The following is a 27,321-nucleotide window of genomic DNA, read 5'->3' as shown; positions in this document are numbered from 1 at the left end:
TGTGTACACGCATGCATCCTGAGGGTTTAGTTCACACATGAAGTTGTATTATTAAGAAGGATCAGCTGGGTCTATCACCTGCCACTTTCACCTGCTATCGTCAATCATGCTGGGCTGTGCGTCGTTCTCCTGACACAACACTTCTATCTGATTGGGCCAGCCTTGGTTCAGGGGCGGGAGTTTTGCAGCCATTGGTGAAATCCTATTGGACGAATTGCGTCTTGGTTGACGTGACGCAGCTTGGAATTCCCAAAGTTCCCAAGTTCATGGGAAGAGAGGAGCGTTGTTCGTACTAAAAAACAAAACGTTTTGAAGAGAAAAAGAGCAAGCGACTGAGGTGTAAACACATTGGGTAAACTTCTTCTTTGTGTTGAATTTGATAGAGTCGAGCAGGTGCTTGAAGCGCTAGCGAACAGCTGGGCCTGCCTGAGAGAGAACCAACACGGAAGAGTGGGAATATTCAGCCTACCATCCTTTGTTTACCACATGAGTGATCCCTGAATTTGGTTGCAACAACACCTATAGCCCTTTAATGCTTATTTTACACATGTGCTTAACAGAAGCGTAAGCACACACTGTGCTTTCGGTACGTGAGTATTAACCGTTTTTTGCTCGTGTCTGGATCCATGAAGTGCTCGTGTCTAGGGTTTGACCATTTTTGGTTATTTAACTGCCTCACCGATTGACCGGATGGATGTGAATGAATGGTGGGCTGAAAATAGCAGCGGTGGTAAAAAAAGATCAGGAGATTGCTGTTATTTCTGACAGAACAATCTTTAAAAAACTGCGCAGCATTATATTATGGATGCCAACACACCATTACATAACTTGTATTAACGACAATCTGTTCTTCTTATCCCGTGGGTTCGGTAAATCCGATCTCAAATTGCAGCGTCGTTACTTCAGTGTGTCCTCTTACACTATTAGTTACATATTCACCATCAAAATATTGCAAACAAAATAGGCATAGTATTGTCATTTTGTGTGCTTTTTTCGTGCATCATTGATTGTATCTATTAGCCTATCTATATTAAAGCTGTTAACCATGATGCATTCACATAATTACATCTAGCCTAACTTCTACATACATGTAGTGTATCAGGCTTGTTCAATGAAGACTGGTTGTTTCTGTCGTCGTCTGCAGAAAGCCATACAGCTGAGTGTGCACGGTGCTGTGCCACGTTGAGCCTACAGAGGGCGATGTCTGACCACAGCAACAGCACAGGCAGCAGCGGGTCCTCCACCAACAGCTGGACCCTCCTCTCCCCTGAGGTATGACGGAAGCAGCTCAGGAAACTGAAACTTGAAGCTGTTTGCCTGGATACAATTTGAAGGATAGCTATTTTCCTTGCTTGTGAATACACGTTCATTTAACACATGACATGTCTGCACTTGTATGCATCCTTCAGCTCTATGTGCAGTTATTTGTGTATGACCGTTATCAATATGTACACAATTGCCTGTTAAGTCAAAGCAACTTGAAAATAATTGTAATTCAACACCACTGCAATAAATCCTACCTTTAAAAAAAAAAAGGTTTTAGCATATATGAGCCTGCAGTATGAGGTGCTGTTGCATAATTTAGGTCATATTATCTTCACCACATTCATATCAATGAGATTAGACTTAATAGGAGAGCTAAGCATATAACACGATAGAAGTTTATCACATTTAAAGTAAATGGATGTAAAATGTAAGTTAGACTACAATTTATGGCTGCTTTTGTCAAGCATTTCATTAAGGGAGAAAGGCGATTCAGCATCTACTTTATTGTTACAAGTTAAACAAATTGAACAATGCAATCTTATTGACAGACGAAAGAAAATAAACATTGATGTGTTTTCCAGACCAGGCGTATGTGCATGCTCATACATGCCTGTGTCGGGTATGCTGTAGATGCCAAGGGCAGTGAAACCAAGGAGAGTACTATAGGTGTTAATGTAAGTGCTTGAGGGAAGCCTGATCTCCCTGGATCCTCTGAGTCCACAGGAAGCTGCTGTGGAGAATGTTGGGCCATTAGACGACGGCACTGAGAGCCTGGGTGATGCCCCGAGTCTCTCTGAGGATGTGACAGGTACTGACAAGTCAAAATATGTGGCTATTGGCTAGGTACAATCATCAACATTTATGGCCAAAAATACCTATTCCATGGTTTGAATTGGACACAACAGTAGCATCAGTTGTATTATACATTCATGCCTAAGAACCACATACACTGTGGTCATTCTTTGTAGCAAATGCTAATCTACAACAATGTTCTGTGGAGGATTTAAAAAGTGAAAATAGAATAAAAGGTAAAAAGATACATTATCTCCACGAGATACATTGAATTAAGAGAGGAAACAATGTTTGTTCTCTTTAAGCCATGATATAATATCACTGTTAAAAACATTAGTATTGTGTTGTATTGTCAACATTTCACATTTTCGATTTGTCATTGTTGTTTCAGGTGCTGCTGCTGCTAGTGAAATCCCAATAGAAACAGTCCTGTCTGAAGAAGGCCATCAGGTTGGTGCACAGTAAACTGCAATAATCCAGTCAAGACATACGATAGACAACTAACATCATCACTATCCCCCTACACCATATGTTGTTATTACCAGGTGTTGTTAATGCATTGTCGTGTGAAATGTCTTGTTTGATGTTGTGTTTTTCTCGTATGTATGGACTTGCTTAAGGCCCACACATTAACAGTTTGACAATATTTGTTTCCAGCATAGGTGTAGTCGAGTTTGAAAGAAGCCTTTTCAGATCTATAACATCAACGTTGTGGGCATTTCACAGTCAAGCCTCTATTTCTACAATTAGCATTTGTAAGCATCCTTTCATTGTGAAATGTACAGAGTAAGATGCTTTGAGCCACATCAGATGTTGTATTTCCAGAAAGGTGACTGGATAACTCTGTCTTACTATGCCCATTCCTACACCCAAAACAAATGCCCAGAGTGACATTCTCTTAAGAAAAACGTCACTCTGGGCACCATAGGCCGTTATTAAATGATAGAGAAATACTGTAATCAATACACACTGAGTGTAAAATGTAGGCACTAAAACAAAATCATATCACTTTATCTTAAATAACACATAGATTTCTCAAAAATTATGATAAAGAAGTATTCAAAGATAACCTTTCTCCATACTTTTCTTATTTCTAGGTGTGTCAAGAGACCTCTCCAGAGCCCAGTGAAATCATCATCCCTTCTAGCCCACCCCGGATGAGTCCTGTCCCCCCCAACCTTCTTGATCCTCCAGACCTCGACCTGGAGAGTCAGCCTCCGGTTATCCATGATATTGTAACCAGCTCCCCCAGTGACAATGAGCACCTGGGAGCCACACCCTTTGTCACCAACATTGATATGGGGGCTCCACGTGATGTCTCTGCTTCTGAACTCCTGGCATCAGAGCCTGAGGATTCCTGCCATGCGCCTCCAGTGACTGAGATTCCCGCCTTTACAGAAGAAGAGCTTGACACACCTGCTGATATGGGGAAGATTCCTGCCAGCCCTGCTGTTGAGGGTCCTGACTTCACTACTGAACCTGAGGTCAGCTTCCCCACTGAGACCCTCACAGCCACAGATCCTCCCTCTCATGTTGAAGATGATATGAGCTTTGTTCCTGATGGTCCAGAGCCACCAAGCTACGTCCCAGACACTGAGAGCCTGGTGACAGAAAGCCCCATCAGTGAAAGTCCTGCACCTGAGACCGTTGGTTCATTAGAGGCAGAGGAGCAGGAGGAGGAGGAGGAGGAGGAGGAAGAAGAGAAGAAGAAGGAGGTGGAGGAGGCGGAGGAGAAGGAGGCAGCTGTGGAAAAGGAAGAGTTGGACACCACTGAGAGAGTGTCCCAGTATGAGAGAGAAGAAGAGGAAGAAGAAGAAGAAGAAGAAGGTATGTTGTTAAAATATAGGGATATTTATGATGCTACAAAGGCAAAACAACTACATGGCTATTTATTTAGCCTTTTAGTATTATCTAATCCAGTCAAATGAACACACTCTTAATGCATTCAAAATCTCTTAAATGAAAGAATAAGGAACTGCAAAATATGTCTATCTCAAGCTAGAAAGGTTAGGAACCACTGCTCAATTAGATAACTATACACTTACAGTGATTCCTCTTAAATGTATATAAACGTTCCTCTACCTATAAACGTCTGTAGCTTCCGCGAGCCCCCCCCCCAGAGAGGGCCATGCTTATCAGGCTGTGCTCCCACGGTCGACCTACCTGTCGAAATATCTTCATCAAAGTGTTTGCCAATCTGACTTCACCGCATCCACACCCTTTGCTGCTAGCTGGAAGTAAGCCAAATGCAATAGAGCACAACAAGTGAGTCCATTATTTCTTAACACCGGATCTTTAAGTTAGCTTTTGTTAATGAACAGCTGAGTTCATCCGGAAGTTAAATAAATATATCTGCTGATGTAATGCATGAATATGCTTTGTGGTTATATGATTGAACACAAACTAATTTATGCACAATGTTGACTCAAATAGTAAAGCATTAACACAAGATTTGGACACTGGTCTCTTCAAGATAGCGCCTCGATTTTAGGTGATGAAGAAGAATCTGTTTACGTTTTTTTTTTAATGTCTATCTATAAACAAAGTTCCAATTGATCATGTTACCATAAAACAACTGGCATACCATGAACATGAGGCTTTTACGGGCCCCTGGAGGGTTTGAGACCCCGTCCACAGCCTTGGCAAAAGTAAGTGGTTTACTTCCGTTTGTAATTAGCACGAGTAGATTGAAGCAGAAGAATTGGTTTACATATTTTGTATCTGTGTCTCTCTGGGATCTGGAAAGTGATTTATCAGCTTGAAAGGGTTCATAGTACACCCTGCTGAGAACATGGAGAAACTTTGATGCGTGAAATTATTGTTGTTTTTAAATGAGTGAGAAAAATGTCATCCATTTCTCAGGCAGCACTGACTTTTTTTTACATAATGTTTACACAATGTTGTGTTTTACGGTTCGTGTATTCCCTTAGATGTTGGTATTTTGTGCGAGGCAGTCTGCCAGAAGTTAATTATGATTTTGGCTCCGACGCTTTTGGAGCCGCAGATGTTGAGATGATTTGTTGAACTGACTCAGGGCCACATTTAAAAACATGTGGTTTAACTTCAGTCTCGCTGTCATCATCTCTCTCTCTAGAATATATCATAAAATCAGATGGCCTTCTGCCATTTGTTTTTCATGTTTAGGATGTCTTTTTTGATCTTGTTGTATTAATTCCTCTCGTAGATCCATCTAGTAGCTTTGATGATGGACTCAGGAGGAGGAACGTCCCATCCTACGGGGCGCAGAGACCAAGAACATCAGATGAAGACGATGAAGATGAGGAAATGGAGTTCAAGCTGGCCGAGAAAATGGAGGAAAAGCCGTGGTTGTCCTTGAACAAGTGCATTGTGGGTTCTCTGATCCTGCTCTTCTTAGCTTCCCTCTTTCTGTCTGGTGAGTTCCTCCAATATTTAACTACGCCTGCTAGTTTGTTTCTGCTTTTCATGGTCTGATGCATTAAAGGCACTACTAAAATAATGCAATAGTATTTTTTTATCTGATAAATATTATAAATATTTTATGATTTGTTCTCATATTTTCCTTTTACATCAGTGGTTTTATTGTAAATATTGTCTCAATGACATTATTACACAATGGCTTCATTGACTAAACCAGTTTACACAAATGACTGCTATCTTGGTCAACTGTTATTTTTGTTGACCAAGCTTTACTACGTCAACCGGTGTCCTCTCTGACCTGAATAATGGTAGGTCCAGTACTAAATATCTGACAGCAGTGTCAGCGTTTGCGCTAGCTGGCTAACGCTCAGTAGCTTGTCCAAGCACTTATCTGGCTTGACACTTCATGCAGTCGCAGCAGAAAATGGCAAATAACACGCATACTGAATTATACAATAGCACTCATCATCACAGTTTAGAAGTCCCTGGATGTTTAGCGTGCATTAGTAGAGGGGAAGAGTAACTATTGCTGGTATTTTGCTTGGTTAGGCCAAAATATTTCATTTTCTTAATTGGAAACTAATTCTGCCTGAATACAAAATGTGTTTCGCAACACGAGTATTGCCTCAGCATAGAGAATGCATTTCACAACAAGAGCATCTAATGCAGCTGTAAGACGGGTTGGCTGCTGTGAGTCAACAAAAAGTCCTGTTGTAATACTTGTGTAAACAATGTGTTGTTTTCTTACGACAGGTGACTTTGACGCCTCTGAACTGAGTGACGTAGAACAAAGCCAGGTCTGTTACTACCACTCACTCAGTCTCAAAGTCATAATCATGTCCTGTATGTGAAAATATGTGTCTTAAAACTTGAAAGACACATGGTAGTGATAGGATTATCTAAAACTATGTGTTTTATTCATTTGCCAATGATTTCCACTTCAGGACTGGCTTAGCGGTGATCCACAGGATATGAAAGAGCTATTGGATAAACTGACACAGGAAAAGCACCAAATGGCTCAGCTGGAAGCTCAGCTCCAGGTCAGAGTACCATCTGAATTCAAGCTAATCATGCTGTGTTAATGCACAGCAATAAATAGACAGCATGTCGTCAATACATTTCAATGTTTATTGTTTAGTCGTGCAGAACCTCATGCTATTTGTCTTTATTTCTTAGTCTCAGAAAGAAGAACTTGACCTGGCACTGAAGGCAGTAGCAGTGAGCGGCGATGAGAAGGGAAAAGCAGATCTGGAAAAAGAAAATGTGAAGCTGAAGGACGAGCTGTCATCTCTGCCTGAGCTGAAGAAAGAGCTGGAGAGTCTGAGGTCCAGGGTGACTGAACTCCGCCAGCTCTCAGGTACATGTGGCAAACAGGAAGTGAATCAGATCAATATGAAATCAAATCTGGTATGATAGAAATCTACTATGAAAGTAATAACATTTAATTCCTCAGAGTGCTAATCTTTTCTTTCTGATATAATAACATTTTATATTTTGAATCTTTCACAGCTGATGAGGAAATGCCTCCCGCTACCTCGAGCTCAGCCCCTCAGCCCGGGGACAAAGAGGGTCAGAGTAACCAGAAAGGAGATGCACCCGAGAGGAAGAAGGACACATATGATGGAGGAAGACTGAAGGAAGAACTCCACAGGCAGAAGGTTCTTCTTGAGGAGAGCAAGAAGAGACTGCAAGGGATGAAGAAAAACGGAGGCGACAGGAAACGAGTGAGGGACAGTTTGGAGGAGATCCGGAAGAGGCTTTCTGAACAGGTGGAGCGGTGGGGGAAGAAGAAGCCACAGGAGCCCAAATGGAAAGGAAACAAGGGCAAAAATAATGAGCAGTGGAAGAAAGACGAAAAGAAAGAGTGGAGAGGGGAGAAAGATAGGAAGAAAGAGGGAGGCTGGAGAGAGAAAGAAGAGAAGAAGCAAAACTCTCACAAAGAGGCGTGGAGGAAAAACCAGGCCGAGTGGGAGAGGAAGAAGGACGAGCGCAGGATGGACAGAGAGGAGAGGAGGAAGGAGAAACCGTGGCACAGCCATCATGGCAAGAGCTTCCACCAGCAGCCCCATCACTCCCACCAGCAGCCCCATCACTCCCACCAGCAGCCCCATCACTCCCATCAGCCTCAGCAGCACAAGCATAGCGACTTCTGGAGGGACCAGGAGCAGAAGCTCAGACGCAGCGTGCACTCCCAGCCGGGCTGCACCTCGGTGGAGGACTGCGCAGGCAAGGAGGGGCTCTACCCGGTGGAGCTGCCCGAGTTCGAGGAGCTGCTGGAGGGGTACCTGAGCAAGCTGGAGGTGTCCTCGTCCGAGAGCAAAGACAAGATCAGGAAGCTGACGGCGGAGTTCTTCGAGGACGGCGTGTTCATCCACGACAGGGTTCTCTTCAGTGACTTTGCCGAAGACGTGGCAGACATCCTGGAGGACATGGTGGACATTTTGGAGGGCAAGGGGCAGAAGGACGACGACTCCCTGGAGGAGGAGATGGAGGAGTTTGAACGGGAGGCCCTGTGGAAGTTTGCCGCCACGGCTTGAATAGACAAAGAGGGGGAAAGTAATCAAAAATGGCGCTAAGATACAGCACCGCCGGTGGTTTTATAGGACATCTCTTGCCTACATTCTCCTCTTCAGAGCTGTAATGGTAGTAGCTTCTGGTACAGAGTGGTCGTGCCGCTCATTAATGTGTCCCCTTGAGTCTTTAATTATAAGCTAGACTTGTTGTCTTTTTTGACTTAGTTGTTGTTACCTACCTCTGTCAGGTCATGCCTCCTAATGCAAAGTCCTTCAGTAGTGTGTTGTGTGGATTTTCCTCTGCTGTATAGTGTTTTCTCAATACCTAGTGCATGTTGCAGTTCATCATGTAAATTCAAACTGATATAGTCAAATCATACAGAACAATGGGCGATGGTAATTGCAAAAAAGAATTCTGTGAAGCAACGTCGCAGTGCTTTGAAATATTCTCACAGTTCAAATGAGTTCAGAAAGGCTTGTTGAATACTTCTCTGTCATTGAACTGTGTGAAAACAGCGTGCCACTGCGAGCAGGTTTAAACAAATGCTGAGAATTATTATTTCTTTTGCCTCAAGTCGTCTGTAGCTGTCTAATCCCAGAGGATGAGATCCCGGTTCTTTCAGTGATGAGAATCAGATCAGGTCAGACCAGTTTTTTGAGTGGATTTGGGCAAACACACACAGTGCAGTTTCAGAGCCCTGAGCGTTTAGTTTATACATTTGTCAGACGTTTCATCCTGCAACTCCCAACTGTCAGTCGATGGCAGATGTGCTGAACAAGGAACCGGTTTGAGAAACGTCAGTTGTAAAGAAAAAAGCAATAGGATGAAGTGATCGCCATAGCTACATTTATGATTGCTAAACCACCCTAGCACTTTTCAAAAACATTCACATTTACAGCAAAGTTTATTTTCTCTATTGTGTTTTTTTAAAGAACTCTCTTTAATATTTTTGTAATGTAGCCATGGGGACCTCCAACACAAGATCTATATAAATATATACTGGGTATCCCAGAGCATCAGAGTCAAAAGGATAGACTTAATGTCCTGTAAATGAGATTGGCAACCAAAACAGTATATTTGTCATTGTCCCTTTATTCTGTTCACAGGTTGATGTGAACTGACATGCACACACCTGATATAGTACACGTTATTGAGTTCAAGCAAATGCTAAAATGAGGAAGCTGCTGAGCCGGACACACAAAACAAAGTCCATCAAGTATTGCAGCACTGCGTTACAGTGTTGGCCAGTTTAAAGTGTTCCCTCTTTAGGTGGATGTGAAGTTAAAGTCGACAGATAGTGATTGTTGGTTCTCATTTTTCAGGAGCTTTGGAGTGTTTCATGTTTATTTATTCTGTCAGTACGCTGAAACTCTTTCCCTTCTTTTTAATAAGACTTTGTCCCAGGCCACACGCATGGAATGTGAATATTGTGAACTATTTCAGTTACTTCAGAGATTTAGTTTGCCAGCTACTGCTTACGTGCCTTTATTATTATTATGAATATCTTCGAGTGGTCGTGGATTTCATTTGCTTCTGCAAGATAAGGAAGAAAAGTTTACACTGCTCCTAATGGGGCTGTTTATAAGGCAGAGAATGAATTCCAAAGGGTTTACACATGAAGTGTTAAACGTTCTCTGCTGTTTGCAAAGAGGAACTTTTTATTTAGAAAGTTTTAAGACCAAAGGGATCGGAAGAAAGCTTAATTTCATTAGAAGAATCCTTAGTTTAATGAAACACATTTATGAACGTTTAGAGCATTTTTTTTGTGTCATTCTGGGACGACGGTAGGGCTCTGTGCTTACTGCTATTGTAGGATCTGGCTCAGACGTGCATGTGAATGATCCCTGGACAAATGTATTGAACAATTTGATTAATTTGAATTTCATTCGTCATCATTTATGTCCTCTTTTAGGAAGTCGGTGTTAAGTTCAATAAATCTTGCACCATTAAATGTGTTACGTTTGTCTTTACTAAAAAAGCTTTAGCTTATTTTCTATATGAAGTAAATCATAAAATACATCCACTGCTTTAGATGGATTGTATTTAGTTAAATGTACAGTGATACCCAGCACATGTGTGACTCACTGTCTGACAGGAAGTGGATGTGTTGGTATGACAGCCATGATGCCCAACTAAAATATTCACATCTAGATTAAATACTTTGAGCGGGAGGTTACATGTTCACAGGCACCAACTCTCAGCCTGTAATCATACACAAACCAACCTGTGTGGCACTCACTGACCTGATTTGCGGATGAATGAGAATGCGTCCAGAATAATTAGTAACTACGACACTTCAGAGAGAGCTTGTCCTTCTTTGAATTCTGAAACAAGTCGCCATGCCAGCATTTCTGCACTAGGATTCCTTTATCGAGTTGCGACCTGATTGCAGAATAAAAGGTGACAAAGGCACATTAAACTACACATGGAGTAAACTACAACATATCTAAAAGATAATCTTGAGAAAGTTAAATTCCCCAAAATATCAGTAATCTCTCATTCTACATATCTTTAAACTCCTTTAACATGTAAAGTGACCATTTCTTCCTTCTCCATGCACATTAACTGCTGTACTTGGAAAGACTTACAGAGTGTGTTGTCCCTAATGCCGTGTTATTTGAGTCATGTTTTGTATAAACTGATTACTGCTTACACATGCACGATTCAGTCACTTGATTAGAACGGCCTGACAGAGATCCTTGCTCTGCAAACCGAATAGAAACGGCTTTTGTGCTTCCATCAGTACAAATGTGCCCTTTTGTAGGACAGTGTCAGTTTTTAGCTGTGTGTGTGTGCAGTTTTGAGTGGAAATCAGGCCGAGATAAGGTCAGGCGCTGGATGGGGGAGAAGAGGGCGAGTTGAGTGTTTTCCGCTGATGTGTGCGGAGATGAAGCGTATATATATTCAGAGAGGTGATGGTCAGAGTGGAGGCACAGGGTTCTTGATACCAGCTGAAACACACCACCACTCAGGATCTCAAACACTAAAGGTGAGGCCATTGCCATTGTTTTTTACAACAGTCAGACTTTGAAAGATGTTCGTTGAGGTTTCATTTCTTTACTTCTCAGGTCCCTGCACAAACCATCATGGAAGCTGCCATCTGCACCTTTGTCTCCCAGTTCAAGGCGTACGCTGGGAAAGATGGAGCCTCCAGCACTCTGAGCAGAGAGGAGTTCCACAACCTGGTGACCGCTCAGCTGCCCAACTATGTCAAGGTAAATTATAGAAGTGTATAATAGACCCTGCTTTCTACCTGACTTACATATCCAAGAAACTGTCATTTATGATGCAACATAACTGCAGACCTTTGAGATTTGACTGCAGTGTTATTCAGTACTGTATAGGCTACTGTCTGTGTATTGTTTTTCACAAAACGCCACATTTGTAATTGTACAATTCAAACTGTATATGAGAATGTAATATACGTTTATATTTCATATAGTTTTTGTGATTATTATTTTTATGTTCCATTTCGGTGCCCCATGTTTATGCTCAGAGGTGGAAGTAACTAAGTGTATCTACTAAAGTACTGCACTTACAGTAAGTACCATTTTATGCTACTTTGTACTTCTACTCCACTACAATGCAGAGGTACATGGTGTACTTTTACTCCACCATTCATTTAATACTTTAGTTACTTTGCAGATTTGGATTAATGATGTGAAATCTAATCAACACTTAAATCAGACTTTAGTTAAACCTGGATTAAATTCACAAGCTACCCATCAGTATACAAAGTTATTCAAACTAGCTGCACCTTTACCAGCTTTGATATCAAGTTAATAATCAATAATTATGATCCAAACATTTATTTATCTAAAATGGACCAATCTGCAGAATGAGTACTTTTACTTTTGGTACTAATACTCTTGTACTTTTACTTGATTAATATTTTGAATGCAGGACTTTTACTTGTAACAGATTATTTCTACACTCTGTGTACTTTTACTCAAGTACAAGGTCTGAGTACTTCTCCCACCTCTGTTTATGCTTTGTTTCAGTATATGAAATATCATTACAAGGTCTCAGACTGCAACATACAAATAATATATAGGGCTGCATGTTAAGCCAATTTTCTTTCTTACTCTACCTATAATTATTTTCTTTTGTTCCTGTGGAGTATATTGTGTATGATATTTCATACCTTTTGATGTGTATTACAATTACGTAGGTTGTCTTAGGGACATACATATTACTGCATTAGATGAAGGGAGGCAAGAAAACATTTGAAAAACTATAAAAAATACAGGTTTATTGGTTTGACTTCATAAATCCCTTTTTTTGTTTAACTGATTATCAAATGTGTTTATTTCAAATGTGTGATTGTAATGTTGAATCTCTGAAAGGGGAATTTTCCATTTTTTTCCATTTGTTTTTTGTACCACTGTTATCATCCAAGATATAGGACATTTAATCAAACCCATGCACAGAATCAAAAGGTTTTTTCTTCTTGAAGGATTTCATCATCAGGAAACTATTTTGTGGCTGTAATTGAATTAGTACCTCAGTTATATTCATTAACCATTAGGTGGCAGGACAGTCTTGCAGAGAGGTTGCAGCTTAGAGTGATCTCGTATCGATCTCCTCTCTGTGATCCTCAACAGAACGCCAGCGACCCCGGGGCCATCGATCAACTCATGGGCTCGCTGGATGAGAACAACGACGGGGAGCTGACTTTCCTCGAGTTCTGGCAGCTGATTGGAACACTGGCAAACAAGCAAGGAGGCTTCACCGAGTAGAGCTTGCCGTCTTCTGTCAAGATTGTGCACCACCAATCAACTCGATTGAAGTCGTCCCACTGTAAACTCAGAGGCATTTCTTTTATCACTCCACCAGTGCCACATGTGTAACTCTTTGGTTAACCATTTGTTGAATGCAGGGAACTTTGAATTAAAGGCTACATTGTCCTGAGCCCTCAGCCACCAACACTCACTGTCCTGTCATTCATTCACCACATTATATGATGTACCATGCACCCACATTTGAGCGGGAGTGTATTACAGACTTGATTTAGGGGCCTGTAATCCTATATGCGCTACTGCTGCCACAAATAAACCATCCGCCCCATATCTTGTTCCATAGAGCTTCATAATGCCTACACAAAGCGTCCTTTCCAAGCGTTAAGCATAAACCATAGCCGGATCTTTACTGTCTCTCACTAAGGCCTCAGTGAACTGTGTAATTGGGATATGTGAACCACATACATCACATTAAGTTTGTGACATGTTGAGCTTTGTAGTCTAAATGCATTGTCCTTGTTTAGTTGTTAATTATCTGTGTTACACGGTCACTTTATGCTCATTCTGATGTCTAGACAGAGTTATGTGTGCTGGCTTGCTACCCAGCTGTTTTATAGCCTATAGGCCTGTTTTAATTCTGTAAAGGATAAGGTGCTGCTAAGTGATGTTAAAAACACAGATACGTTGGCAGATTAGAAAATGTGCCCTTTGAATCCAAATTAAATATGATAAGCTGCCAGTGTGGGAGGAGTGAAGGTGAGACAAAAAAAGTAAGGGCGCTACCTGTGTGATTGTGTGTGCACTTTGTGTATATGGGGAAGTCTCCTTAGTGAGAAACCTGGAGATTTTTCACCCAATAACCTGTGTCTGAAGGCTTGTATCTCAAAGAATCACCAATGAGATTTAATCTGTTGAGGGAATTTAAAGACTTCAAGCCGTTTCAAGAATCTGGCAAGACTGCTTTACCTCTTGCAACAGTTTTGCCACCCTCACTGGCTTTAATATTTCCTATGAGGATTCTGGTACCACTTTACAATACGACTACCCTTATAAAGGGTTTAAGAATAGTTTGTAATTCATTTATTAATTAGGTTGTGAGCACTTTACAAATCATTAATAAGCTTTTATAAGACATGAGATAAACAGGGCAACTGTGACCGGTTGCTTGCCAAATAGTGAGCTCACATTTATCTGTGCTGCTAAGCCTTATATTGGCTACTTAGCTTACTTCGTCTTCTTCATCAGCCAGCATCCTTGGTATCTGTTGCTCACTGAGTTGATTCTCTCTAAGTAGCCAATATAGGGCTTCGTCATCTTGCCAAATAGTGAGCCTGTGTTGATGTATGACAACTATGTTAGAACTGGTTTATAAAAAGTTCTTAATAATTAATAAAGTGTTTACAAACTAATTCATAACCTACTTATAAACCCTTTATGAATCCTTTATAAGGGTAGTCTAATTGTAAAGTGGTAAGCTCTCAAATTTCCAAAGTGTCAGTTGGGAAAAACTTGAAGCTCCAACACAAGTTTAGCTGTCTTTTACAGTTGGAAACTATGGTTTTGTTCATGTTTGTTCATTTTGTGAGTGCAAAACACATACAGATGTCTGAAAAAAAAGAAAAACAGATGTGTAAAAAGACATCCTCCCTGGAAAGGATTGTAAGAGAGTGGATGATAGCTTTTTTTTAAAGTGTTTTTTTGTCTACATTTAACAAGTGAATACTTTAATAAGCAGTCGAGGCTTGTGCAGATGAAGTAATCCCTCCCGCCCTGTCTCCTAGTCCCAGCAGATGAAGCTGCTCCAAGCCACAAGCCTGGATAGTTGGCGTGAAACTGTGCAAATCACGCATGACGTGAAACAGCTGGCCCATGAGCCAGAGATAATTCCAATAAAAAACAAGTATAAGTGTTTTGATACACTTTCACACCCTTTTCCTGAGCGTTAGAGCCGAGCTCTTCCACATTCCCACTTCTCCCTCTCGCTCTTCCAGGTACACGCCCTTTGACTTGTCAGGGGGAAAAGTTTTAAGGAAAAAAAAAAAAAACTAAATCACGGAAGAGATTCTGCTGTCCTACTAGTTTGGCAAGTTCCCTAGGCTCAAAGCAGCGTAGAAAGGCGGAGAAGAGGGCAGAAACTTACATTTGCGCACATTTATACACTTCCCTTGTCCCGCAGACGTTATACGGTGAGTTGAATGCGTCTTACTGGATTCTTTTAAGTTTCTCGTGCGTATACGCGTTGTATTTGTTCATGGATTTTGCCACGTTTCGATAGACTCTTGCTAGAGCCATCCCATGAAACTTGGCCGCGGACTGACTGCAGGTCGGTTTCAATGACTCCTGCACTCAGAAATATTTGGGCTCAGGTTACACCTTTTTAAGTGTAAATTATAAAAGTTGGTGCATGGTTAATCTGCTTTTATTGACGTGTACTTTCGGGTTTAGTGACGTGTTTGATAGCCATATGCGCTCTCTCCCTGTCTTTTCCTCGGAATGATATTTGGTATTTCTATGTGGATCAGTACTCATTTTGTAGATCATTTGCAATGGGAATATATAATAAAGAAGCTAAGGGTGGCAGAGTATTGAGAGTGTAGGCACTGGTTCGCGCGTAAAAGCGCAGTTTTACGCAAAATCAACAGTTTGCCCACAATATGCTTCTTATAAAGAGGCCCACGGGAGTGACAGCTTGGCATTCTGAGTGGAATTTTGTAGAGCTGTGTAGGTTGTGACTTCTTTAACCGCTTTAATTCAACATTGAAAGCAGTGTATTGTGTTAATGATGATGAGTCCTGGCAGTGTTACGCAACGTCCCGCGTCCAATTGTCGCTATTTTCAAACCTGAACTATGGATGAGATACAGCCGCTGGACGTCTGCTCACCGCAATTTACGGCCACAACCTAACTTGTTCCTCTGTTAATATTTGATGCCACACGAGCGGTAGTATTGTCATTACTCTGCGCACATACCGTATCACGTTCGCCTATTTGGAAACACAACACTCAATCTACTTATAGAGTGAAACGGGAAACCCTATGGTTGTAGGCCTGTATATTTAATTATTTGCGCTGTTGCTGTTTTGGCCTTTTAAGACAAATAACAAGGATTAGTTTGTCTCTTGAGTGGGACAGGGTGAAGCTCGATATGTGATGCAATTAATTTGTCAAAATTAGGGCACGTGTTGGGACTCAAAGAAAGGTCCCTATAGGTAAATAATGAATGTGATGAGGGACAGAAATGTCAATCCTAAAGTAGAAAAAAAGCCTTTGCTGTTTCCGTTAAGGATCTTTCTGTGCTCAGGCTGAGGGTGTGTCAAAAATATGGACTGCTCTCCATAATCACAAAAACTGACAATATACATGATATCTAGAGTTTTTGGCTAATGTACTTCTTTTAAAATCCTGGTATTATCACTATTATTTAATGACAGCTGCCTTAACAACCAGATATGATATGCTTCATTCACTATACAAAATGTTTCTGCATTGGGCTCACATGGTGGCCAAATGGTTCAGACCAAAATCATGCATCATTAGGGTCAAAGAGTCACATTTTCGAGGAGGAAATTTGAACTTTGTAATAGTGTCAGAGCTCCTTGTTTCTTAGGGTATAATGACTGTAACAGGCCCCCTCCTTAATTAGCCACATATGCATGTAGTGACTTCTGTGGAGAAATGTCTTGGCTTGAGGGACATGCACTTCAGTCATTGAGAAATGAAGGTGTCGTCTACAAATGACTGCTAATCTGCCACGAGCGACATGGCATCCTTTGGAGACAAGGAGTGTTGTCTCACCACCAGAAACTGTTGTTTGCTCTGCAGTATTTGAATACTGAAGCTGACAGACAAGTATGTTCGCCTCAAACACCCCTCCACCGCTTTGGGGCAAAACTAGCTCTGAGTTGGCCTGTAAATTCCTGTCTAGGTGATCTCCACAGACAGCAATGACTGGAATTCCTGAAAGTCTGTGTCACCTACTGGCATGTTTTACATTTTGAGCAATGTCTATAGATTATACATGTGTCAATGTCTAACTGATGATTGTGTCTCTATATAAATCATGTGAAACTATGAGGGGTTTTCTTCTGGTTATCAAGTCTTTTGTCAAATGCGTTAGTGTGCACCAGTGTGAAGGCTCAAGAAAAAACGAGGGCAGCACAGTGAAAACAAGTATGAGGCAGTGACAAGCAAACGGTAAGAGAGGCAGACACAGCTGGTGAGACAGAAAGAAAGAAAGAAAGAGAGAAAGAAAGAAAGAAAGAAAGAAGGAGAGAGAGAGAGCGGAGCAGAACGGGACTAAGTAATCCCTTAGGTAATCTGAAGCCCAGTCCCCTTGGTAGCTTCAGTAGATCAGGTGACCTATCAAAGATCAGAACTTCCATTGTGCATCACAGCTTGTCTCTCAATCAGACTCCCTCTCACCCTCTTAACTTATCTCACGTCACCGTCCCTCCCTTATGCGGCTCCAGACTCAACACCTGAAACGAAGGCCTCATGGGGACGCACGAGGAAGATCCTTATCTAATTTTGCATTATCGTTGCAATATTTGTTTTAATCAAATCATAGTGGAAACCTTTGCAATCATCATCTATCCATCCATCTATCTATCTATCTATCCATCCATCTATCTATCTATCCATCCATCCATCCATCCATCCAATGTTACTTGTTAGACACTTTTATCCAAAGCGACTTACACACTCAATACTGTGGACAATCCACACAGGACACAACAACATGCTGACTGCAGTGGGGTTTGAATCTGTGACCCCCTGATCCCAACACCAAGGCTCTATCCACTGCGCCACACACCTCCTCTATCTATCTATCTATCTATCTATCTATCTATCTATCTATCTATCTATCTATCTATCTATCTATCTATCTATCTATCTATCTATCTATCTATCTATCTAACTACTGTAACTATCCATCCATCTATCTATCTATCTATCTATCTATATATCTATATATCTATCTATATATCTAACACCAATATCTTGACCTCTTCCTTCTCCCACAGAGAGGAATCATGGAGAATGCTATTAAGGACCTCGTGAAGGTCTTCCTGAAGTCAACCAAGGGAAAGGAGAGTCTAGGAAAGAATCAGTTCCAGAACCTCGTCAAGAACCAGCTCTCCAACGTCCTTTCGGTAAGGAAATCCTCATTGAACCTCTCTGAAATATGACCGACACTTGCATTATGTAACCACCTCATAGAAAACACAAAGCTGTCTTGCATAAACAGAGGCTAGTTTCAATCGGTTCACAATTTTAACCATTGTGACAAGTGGTTGTGTAATATGGGTGGATGGAGTAAATGATCTGATATGATAGAATGACATTCATTAGCATTATAATGTAGATAGGGCCACTCTTAGAGGGTAATTTACTACTTCTGTATGCTGATATCTCCACTGGGAGTCCAGGTAGATAATCATCGTGCTTGATTGTCTCATGATTACGTGTGCCTATCCTCTCCAGGATACAGAAAGCAAGGAGGCGGTCAACAACATGGCCCAGGGATTGGATGCCAACCAAGACGGCAAGGTTGGTTTTGAGGAGTACATGAAGCTGGTCGGCTACCTGGCTGTCTCGCTCAGTGAACAACGTGCAGCTGCCAAAGAGGAGCCTGCTCAAAATAATGCTTCCGAACAAGTGGCACAAAGTACCCCCGCCAAAGTGGAGGAGAAACCAGAGGCAAACGCAGAGGTAAAGGAGGAAGCCAAGCCAGAAGCGAATGAAGAGGCAAAGGTAGAAGCAGTTGCTGACGCAAAGGTAGAAGAAAATCTAGTTGGGAATGCAGAAGCTAAGGTAGAAGTAAAGTCAGAGGAGGAGGCGCATCCTGAGGCAGCGAAGGAGGAGGAGAAACCAGCCGCAGCAGTTGTGGCAGCAGCATTAGAGGAGGCAACACCAACGGTGGATGTGTTTGTGAAAGAAGAGGAGATCAAGGTGGAAACAGAAAAGGTGGAGGAAGCCGTCGAGAAGCTGGCTGAAGCTGTGGAGGAAGAAGTGGAGAAGAAGATTGAGGAGGCGACCTCATAGGGGACAATCCATTCCTTCACAAAAAGAAATCACACTACATTCTTACAATCAACACTACACTAATCACAGCATTATTTCCAAAATATGCCACTAAAGAGTTATTTTGTTCAAATACAGACAACTTTGTAATACAAAATATTGGTAAAAGTTCACAACCCTACCAACCTAGTTGAAGAAACCCCATTCCTCATTTATGATAAATATGTAGGCTACATGACATTGCTTTGTACTATTTTTTACCACTATGTCTATATGTACAGCATGTGCATCCCACTAAAGCACATTTACCTCATTATGATCATATACTATGATAGCATGCAGAAGTACTCTATCATATGCATGCCATATCCCTGTGAAAAGTTTACTGCAAAATAAGATTGACCCTCAGCAGCATACTGACACACAAAGTGCCACTGTAGTCAAGATGTCAAGTTTAAATACAGTCCTTTCCCCACTAATATCTTTAACTTGGACTTTTTCAAAACCTCTCTACACTGCTAACAAAGCCTTGGTCCTTGGTAAAACAAGCTACAGCCATTAGCCGGTTAGCTAATTTTAGCACAAAGACTGGAAACGCGGCAAGCACCTCCAAAGCTAACAAAATGACATGTTATCTCTGATCAGTTTAGAATGTGACTCTTGTACGGTACAACATTTTATTAAGCGAGCTTCCGAAGTGCTGACTTTTTGTTACAAACGGAGCCAAGCTAGATGACTCTTTCCAGCCATAATGCTAGGCTAAGCTGGATGTAGCTTCAGCTTTACCATACAGATTAAAGTGAGGTGGTATCAATATTCTCAGCTAACTCTCGGCATGAACGCTAATAATTTCCCATAACATCAAATAATTATTTTAATTGTTGCATGGAAATCTGTCAATAACACAATTTTTACATTCTCATCTTTTAACTCGCAATGCTATGTAGCTGATTTGGCATGACAATAAACTAATTGTTTTGCTGAAGATTTGCATTAATTCAACCCATCTTTATTGTGTACTCAACCCTCATCTCTCTCTATCTCAGTCTAGTCTACTTTATGGGCTATCTGTCGCTTCCTTTTGTTTTCTGTAACTCCCATAAAAGTTCACCCCAAGTGGATCCTACAGTATATTCCAATAACCCCAAATCAGCTATGGATTACGGAATGTAAGATCAAGTTTGGTCCTAAATAATTGAGTCTCAAGAAAGAAATCCACACCAAAGGACCCTTACGGTCAAATGGGAGCCCCAAATGAGTCCCATGGGAGTAGGTTGTTGACTAGAGCAACCTAATCCACCTGGATTCAAACTGGTAGACAAGAGCAAGATAACAAACACCTACAAGTAAGGAAACCCATAACAGGTGTCACTTTGTGTCAGTTTTTATCTCAAGTACTTGTCAACACAATTACTGCATTTTTATTTGTTATGTCAATGGTATTTGAATGGTAATTGATCCATAAATGTGCCGGTGCATTATCTGGAGGGACCCTGGTAGCACTCGATTGGAGTTACAGAAACCTGGCTCTCTTTGAATATGCTAATAGTTGTTTGCTGTTTTCTGCTTGTATTAGCACAAGTTTAACAGGCATGCCTGTTTGTCGGTCACACCCTCAAACAGATTAAGGACCCTGTTTGACCTGCAACTGGATCCTTGACTCACAGGCATTGGGAAACCACTGGATTAGGCATTTGAAGTGTAGAACACCCTGGGACAGAAATAATGACATGAAAGTAATCCCGGGCTTCAGTGATCCTGCCTATCAGACGAGGTTGTGTCAGAGGGATCATTTTCCGAGGTGCTTTTTTAAAACCAAATAATAATACTGAGCCATCAATATAGATCTATGTGGTGTGCTCTTTTACAACAGCCTATACATAAGATGTTGCATGACATTGTATTGCAATTATTGTTTCCAAATATTTAAGTTCAACATGGCCTCTTTATATTTAACTTTTTAACCTTACTCTTTCTTGTTTGGACCACTATGGAGATCACTTGAAAGCATACTTCTTTGTAACCTTATATGCAATTTGTTAATTACAATCTAACGATTTGTAAATTGTCTAATCATAAATAATGCAGCCATGAGAAAAAGGCTTGTGTTGCAGGTCCACTATGATATGTCTACCTGGCCTGCTGCGTAGTGCTCAAGGCACACACATTTTGGGTACACTACCAAATGTGCACCTTTTGCACTGTAACTGCACCTGGCACTTCAAACTGCTCAGCAGCTAAATGGGCAAGACAAATAAACCTGAGTCATGTGGTCACCCTGCCTCACTGCGACACTCCCATTGTAAATACTCTCTCATTCACACTCTGCTCAGCCTTTATGCTCGTAATATGCTGTGTTTCCTGCATGATCTTTTACTAACAAACTTAATGGAAATGTTTTGGCTATTGAGGCGTCATTATTCATTGTTTTATTACAATCTATATTTGTTTATATCAAAACATTTGTAATCATGGTACTTTCTGTGAAGAACAGAAACATATCACTCTCTTGCACCATCTACGGCTAGATTACAGCATACTGGCAAGCTTCAAACCTTTTTTGCTATTCCCCCATAGGCCAAGCTTGTTTTTGCATTTTTATGTTGCAATAGATACTTAGGTTTAGTGTAAACAGGCCTAATCATCTGGAACTTATTCTATTGTAGCTAATGCTTTCTTTTAACCATTTGGGAACAGCAGATTAGCGGAGTGCACTGTGAGTTTTCTTTCAAAGATTCTGAACTGTCTGAACTGGATGTTTTTTCTCCGTCCCATAGTGTGAACCCCACCCAACTTTAACTCCATGTAGATTTAAAACATGCTGAAACCAAACACAGCAGATTTGCAGCAGGGAGTGTTTGCCGCCAGATTATTCATTGACGCACAATAGCTCTCATTCATTCTTTGACACAGTAGATGGGCATACAAGCCTTAAGAATTCTCCCAGCAGATATAATAAGTGTACATACAAGTAAACGGATGTGCTTTGGGTCAAATATGATTGTGATTATGGGACCATTCCCAGGATGTGCAGGGTTTCATCATTGTGTGTTGATGTACTCTTATTTCTTGCTAGAGGGTGTATGTGTTTAGCAGTTGGACTAATTTAAATCCACTGACATGTCCAGTAAACTCCAATAATGCTAGTATGCTATGCTGTATCATTTTTGCTAATTCTATGTAACATGTTTAATGGCTAATATTGAATAAAACTGTGACAATAATAATTAATTTGCGTGACCTTGTTTACTTGCAAGAAAGCAGTCATTGTGTGCGTGCGTACGTGCGTGCGTGCGTGCGTGCGTGTGTGTGTGTGTGTGTGTGTGTGTGTGTGTGTGTGTGTGTGTGTGTGTGTGTGTGTGTGTGTGTGTGTGATGGAAAGCACCTGCAAAGGGAGAGAGATGGAGGGAGGATGGAGAAACAGAAGTAGAGAGTATGTAAGAGGTTGAAGGAGTTTGGAGGGGGAGGAGGGGGAGGAGGGAGAGGTGCAGGTGATATTTAAGCCACTGGCAGACTCTCTCCACATCCATCTCTGCCTTGGCTCAGTCCCCTGCACCTCTTCAAAGACAAAGAAGGCCCTCCATCAGCACTCAGGTAAGACAGGCAGCTTGAATGGGTTTCTCCATTGTACTTTCTCCTATGTATCTAATGAAGGTTTACTCGTATAGTCAATGATACACATTGTATCAGCTTTGGAACAGTAAATATCTGTAGAATCAGAAAACCTCTGAGCATAACGGCACTAGGCGCTAAAATAGGACTGCGGGAGTAATTTCACTTTTTTATCTTAAGTTATTGTTTGCTTTCTTTTGATGCTGTGCAAACTTTGAGAAGTGCACAATAGGGAATTCCTACATCAAAAAAGTTAAACCAATAGGGACTTCTTACCAAGCAGTGTGAAATTACTGTGCACTGGTATTTATACAAAATAATATGTCAATGCCCTATTTTAACAATTTGCTTTTTTAGTGTCATTCGACATTGATTATGCCATACCATTAACCATGGCGTTACCATATGCATCTTCAGTACATGCCTTACACAATATTGTGTTACATTTTGGTCTCCATGGTTTTCTTTTGTATTGTGTCAGTCAGTGAGACGGGTGAGACCTATACATTTTCCAGTAAGCCAGCTTTGGTGTCCACTCGCCTCCTCTTTTATCTCCGCCGCCCACAACTCTGAACTCTGCGTCACAATGTTCTGCAAAACGATAAGAGGCAATAACCGGAGACTGACAATAGCATCCCTGTCTACTAATGCAATAGCTCATAGTTAATAAATCATGCTCAGGGATGGATTGACATATTGATTCTGTGTGGTAATATTAACCTTAAAATAACAGCCTATATTCTAATTTCTAGATTCCCCAGCTTTTTAACTTGACTAGCAAGTTGAATGTGACTGAGCGAGGGTGAAAGTAATTGAGTTCCATCAGCTGTAGCCACATATTAGATCACAGGCCTGCACCTCAGGGTGCTCGGTTTCTGAATGTGAGCACCAGACTAGTTTTGTGTTTCTCTCCTGGTTTCCATCTTGAATGATGAGGCTGTTACAGGATCAACAGGCATGAAAACACTTTTCACCGATACCACAGGTTTAATTGTTACATGCATTACCCATTCATTCACAAGAGCAATAACTCAAAAAGTAAACTTTCAAAACAGCTGAAATGTTCTTGAAACTATGTTTTAGGTGTCACAAAGCATTTTTTGTAAATACGTTGACATAGAAAAGTCTTAACCCTCTAACTCTGCATCATTGACAGTGACTAATCTGTGTCTGTCTGTGCAGTCTCTCCACAAATCCAGCTCAAGAAGCTCCAAGATGCCGGACACAATGTGTGTAAGATTGTTTCGAAACGTTTTTCCAACGCTATCCTCCATCTTTCCATCCAAACCTCTGCAATGTAAAACCCAGTAAGGTCACGCAAACACAGTGACCACACTACTTAAATTAGGGTGAGTAATAGCCTCTGCTTACACACAGAGCGTTATTCGACCCATTGTGTAGAAATGGGAAAACCACCTTCCTTCCTTCCATCCATCCATCCATCTACCCGTCCAACTATCACTTTGACTCAGAGGTGGCTTCACCCTTGACTGCCATGTGACCGCACATGCAGTTTGGGCTGGAGCGGGCATTTTGTAGCAGATTCTGACCTTTGGCCCTGATATCTTTGCAGTATGTCCAAGGAGCCCAGTTCCAACCTGGAGAGTGCCATGCAGATGCTCATAAAGACCTTCCACAAGTACTCCGGGAAGGAGGGCGACAAGTTCACGCTGAGCAGGGGTGAACTGAAGGAGCTGCTACTAGAGGAGCTGGGGACTTACTTAGGGGTAAGGAAGTGTGTGAAGTAGAAAATACGTGCTTGTACACTACACATGAATGAAGTTTGCAAATGGGACACACGGGTGAAGGTATGCACTCGCATACTGGGACATGCAAGCTCAGACAAGCTTGTTCATTGATGTATACCCACCCACCCACACACACACACACACACACACACACACACACACACACACACACACACACACACACACACACACACACACACACACACACACACACACACACATTCTTAACTCTCTGGTCCTCCCTCTGACAGGGCTCCTCCAAAGATAATGAAGCAGTTGAGAAGGTGATGAACGACTTGGACGCCAACAACGACGGGGAGGTGGACTTCACCGAGTTCATCATCCTGATGGGCGCCCTCACTGTCGCCTGCAACGACTTCTTCCTAGATTGCAAAACAGATGAGACACCAAAGGAAGGCGAGTCGGCGGAGAAGAAAAATTGAATCAGTGCAAGAGAGGAGAGGGGGGAAAGTAGGAGGGAGAGGAAGGGGTAAAGAAGGAGGAGGAGGAGGGGAAATAACTGTTGCAATGGATTTTTGTCTTATGCAATTTGTAAACACTACAACTACATATGACGGAAGCGGTCCAGCAGATAGAATGTGGGTCCACAGTATACAGGATATTCAGCAGGGGTAGTGTTTTCTCCTATTTTTCATACCACAACATATCCGGAGCTAGTTGAACCCAAAGTAGTGAGTGACTTTACATACAGAACAGGGTATATTTAAACTCAAATGTAGCAGTTTTAACAGTTTGTTGTATGTTCTGAGCAAGGCACTGAAAGAAAGGAAGCTAGAACACTTCTTGCACATGAATAATTTGTGAACATATATGAAGTAACAGATTATCCTATTATTGTATGTACTCCGCGTTGAACAATAGAATATGATTTATCTCGTTTCTTGTGCATATTTTGTAATCCTTTTTGGTAATAACCAGTGCATTCTTCAAAAATATTAAACATGGCATTTAACCAACTATACGTTGTGTTCTTTTTGATTCCCACATACTTCCTCTCACACTATATCCCTCATGCTGTACAAGTATTCACTGACATGTCGGCCATGAATTGCTGCACCTGGAAATCACATTGAATGAGGAAGAGAGGAACAATGCCAGAATAGTGTGTGTTTGTGTGTGTGTGTGTGTGTGTGTGTGTGTGTTTGTGTGTGTGTGTGCGTGCGTGCGTGCGTGTGTGTGTGTGTGTGTGTGTGTGTGTGTGTGTGTGTGTGTGTGTGTGTGTGTGTATTGGGGATTCCCACCGAGTAAACTGCTCCAGCTCACACATCCTGCCAACAATATCCTGCAAGTCTTGTTCCACTAGATATAAGCTGACCCAGATGTTTGACTTGGAACGGCATGGAAAACTTCTTCAAAAGAGAGAGACAGAGGGAGGAGAGGAAGAGGGGGAGAAAAAGAAAGAAAGAGGATGTGAAGGAAGATAAAGAGTGTTTGTGTGCATGTGTGTGTGTGTCTGTGTGTATTTTTGAATGAAGCAAGGACTGCATAAGCGGGGAGTGAATCCAATTTATGGAGTACATTAGTCAAGTATGTAACTTGGAAAGCCGTGGTATAATCACAGAGGAATGTTCAAGTTGCTGTGACTGTTAGCACACTGACTGTCCCACACACACATGTGCACGCACGCACGCACACACACACACACACACACACACACACACACACACACACACACACACACACACACAGATCAGTAAATCACCACGTCCTCTTCCACCTCATTGGCTTATACAGCTGCTTGTTTGTTTTAAAGAATAAATGCTGAGCAGCTGAATCACAGATCCTCTCCTGGAGGGATACATTCACTTCTGGTAGTACTTGTGCTCAAACAATGATGAGTCTCTTACCTACAGCAAGAATAATAAACTGATTCCAGGTCAGCCATCGTCTATGGGCGTGGTTCACCCTATCTGCTTTCATTCCTCAATCCACTTTGTTTTTTAAAGACGTCCTCTGATTGGTCGTTTTGAATAAGTGCTTGGCCTGCAGATAGGTAAACATCTTTTTCTAAAACAGGGTTAACCCTGTTGTAGCCTGAAGGGAGAAAAACAACCTCTTACGACTGTTACAGTAACATTCTAGGTTACCTGTTCTCATACCTTAGGAGCAATAAAACAGCTGTTTTCATGTTGGACAAAAAGACAATATGATACAAATACAGAAAAGGAGAGAGAAGATTGAAACATTAAAAAGGGAAATGATTTAATATGTAAAGAGGAACAACTTCAAAGTCTGTCAAATAGAAATGGCGTCAAGTATACAGTAATTCAGTACACATACACTGGTGGAGGAAATATTCAGATCCTCCACACAACAAACAAACACAACAATGGAAAAAAAAGTAGAGAATTATTTGCAGCAAAATGTCCCCCCCCCCTAAATATTATAATAGGATAATATTAGATGTTAACACAGGTGTATCCAAGCATAAGTTGCATTTTTTATTTGGTTGCTGGTCGGTTCCCCTTCAGAGGGTCACGAGATAAAGCTGCTATGAGATGATTAATGTGATAGTAAAGATGGAAATAAATAGTATTCTACCCATTGCAAACTGATTTTTTGACTTTTTTAAGAGGGTTAGGGTTAGGTTTAAGAAGTTTTTCTACGTTGAAGCGCCAAAAAAAAGTTTGGGAACAACTGGTTCAGTTTTTAATGATGTATTGTGTTTTATAAGCTTATCAGGCATTTTAATGGTAAATCTTTATCTGAAAAAGTAACAATTGACTACAGTTCTCCAATGAATGTGGTACAAAGTAAAACATTGACCTCTGAAAATGGAATGTAAGCGGGTTGCATCAAATGTAAATACCCAGGTAAAGTACAAAACAGAAAAAGAGTACTTACATGTCATCGCATTGTATAGGTGGATTACAAGTTTTGACTATTTGGCCTCAAATTTAAAAGTCTATATCCTTCCACATGCAACAAGTGTTATTTTACACTATGAATGTATTTTATATTATAATTTGTGCTTATTAAATGCAAGGAATTTCCAGTGGAATTTGGTTTGTAGTAGAGGAGGAGACTGAATTCCGGGTGTGTGACTGAGGTGTATCAGCTGTGAGAGACAGGCCTTCACCAGGAGTTGTGATGTGAGGCAGTTAAATCATTCACACAAGACCTTTTCAACCACACTTTGAAAAACAATGGCTGAAGGACATCCTGCAAACAGTATCTAAAAACACGCCTGACCTTACGATGCGAGC

General features: G+C 41.3%; 4 protein-coding genes across 6 annotated transcripts; all 4 read left to right on the top strand.

Annotated features, from left to right (window-relative positions):
- Positions 1–204: 204 nt before the first annotated feature.
- Positions 205–9,922, top strand: pbxip1a (pre-B-cell leukemia homeobox interacting protein 1a). 2 transcript variants are annotated; one of them, XM_010770896.1, is made up of 10 exons: positions 205–352; positions 1,145–1,272; positions 1,990–2,074; positions 2,450–2,508; positions 3,156–3,884; positions 5,239–5,452; positions 6,211–6,254; positions 6,402–6,497; positions 6,634–6,814; positions 6,967–9,922. In XM_010770896.1, exons 2-10 carry the CDS (start codon positions 1,201–1,203, stop codon positions 7,992–7,994), a joined length of 2,508 nt encoding a protein of 835 aa, XP_010769198.1. In that variant the 5' UTR covers positions 205–352; positions 1,145–1,200; the 3' UTR covers positions 7,995–9,922. The 2 variants fall into 2 exon arrangements, with proteins under 2 accessions (XP_010769198.1, XP_010769204.1); XM_010770902.1 differs by having other exon boundaries at positions 209–352; positions 3,156–3,885; positions 5,243–5,452.
- A 927-nt stretch (positions 9,923–10,849) lies between these two features.
- s100a11 (S100 calcium binding protein A11) lies at positions 10,850–12,899 on the top strand. Its single transcript, XM_010770887.1, has 3 exons — positions 10,850–10,960; positions 11,040–11,186; positions 12,576–12,899. The coding sequence occupies exons 1-3, from the start codon at positions 10,859–10,861 to the stop codon at positions 12,708–12,710; spliced, it is 384 nt and encodes a 127-aa protein (XP_010769189.1). The 5' UTR covers positions 10,850–10,858; the 3' UTR covers positions 12,711–12,899.
- Positions 12,900–14,712: 1,813 nt separating this feature from the next.
- Positions 14,713–21,965, top strand: s100u (S100 calcium binding protein U). The gene is made up of 3 exons (XM_010770877.1): positions 14,713–14,896; positions 17,735–17,863; positions 18,195–21,965. Exons 2-3 carry the CDS (start codon positions 17,744–17,746, stop codon positions 18,753–18,755), a joined length of 681 nt encoding a protein of 226 aa, XP_010769179.1. The 5' UTR covers positions 14,713–14,896; positions 17,735–17,743; the 3' UTR covers positions 18,756–21,965.
- Positions 21,966–22,208: 243 nt separating this feature from the next.
- Positions 22,209–25,053, top strand: s100s (S100 calcium binding protein S). 2 transcript variants are annotated; one of them, XM_010770858.1, is made up of 4 exons: positions 22,209–22,328; positions 23,529–23,575; positions 23,920–24,073; positions 24,346–25,053. In XM_010770858.1, the coding sequence occupies exons 2-4, from the start codon at positions 23,562–23,564 to the stop codon at positions 24,535–24,537; spliced, it is 360 nt and encodes a 119-aa protein (XP_010769160.1). In that variant the 5' UTR covers positions 22,209–22,328; positions 23,529–23,561; the 3' UTR covers positions 24,538–25,053. The 2 variants fall into 2 exon arrangements, with proteins under 2 accessions (XP_010769160.1, XP_010769167.1); XM_010770865.1 differs by lacking the exon at positions 23,529–23,575.
- Positions 25,054–27,321: the final 2,268 nt, after the last annotated feature.

The sequence above is a fragment of the Notothenia coriiceps genome, unplaced genomic scaffold (genome assembly GCF_000735185.1).
Source record: "Notothenia coriiceps isolate Sejong01 unplaced genomic scaffold, NC01 NC01_scaffold00000339, whole genome shotgun sequence".
NCBI classification, from domain to species: domain Eukaryota; kingdom Metazoa; phylum Chordata; class Actinopteri; order Perciformes; family Nototheniidae; genus Notothenia; species Notothenia coriiceps.
This window is presented reverse-complemented; position numbering and strand designations above follow the sequence as displayed.

Bases quoted from the DNA above. Each gene is read 5' to 3' on its own strand.
- pbxip1a (XM_010770896.1), top strand. From the start codon at position 1,201: ATGTCTGACCACAGCAACAGCACAGGCAGCAGCGGGTCCTCCACCAAC. The intron at 1,273-1,989 runs GTATGACGGAAG...CTGAGTCCACAG, and splicing joins GGACCCTCCTCTCCCCTGAG to GAAGCTGCTGTGGAGAATGT. The intron at 6,815-6,966 runs GTACATGTGGCA...AATCTTTCACAG, and splicing joins TGAACTCCGCCAGCTCTCAG to CTGATGAGGAAATGCCTCCC.
- s100a11 (XM_010770887.1), top strand. From the start codon at position 10,859: ATGAAGCGTATATATATTCAGAGAGGTGATGGTCAGAGTGGAGGCACA. The intron at 10,961-11,039 runs GTGAGGCCATTG...TTTACTTCTCAG, and splicing joins CAGGATCTCAAACACTAAAG to GTCCCTGCACAAACCATCAT. The intron at 11,187-12,575 runs GTAAATTATAGA...GATCCTCAACAG, and splicing joins AGCTGCCCAACTATGTCAAG to AACGCCAGCGACCCCGGGGC.
- s100u (XM_010770877.1), top strand. From the start codon at position 17,744: ATGGAGAATGCTATTAAGGACCTCGTGAAGGTCTTCCTGAAGTCAACC. The intron at 17,864-18,194 runs GTAAGGAAATCC...TATCCTCTCCAG, and splicing joins AGCTCTCCAACGTCCTTTCG to GATACAGAAAGCAAGGAGGC.
- s100s (XM_010770858.1), top strand. The intron at 24,074-24,345 runs GTAAGGAAGTGT...TCCCTCTGACAG, and splicing joins AGCTGGGGACTTACTTAGGG to GGCTCCTCCAAAGATAATGA.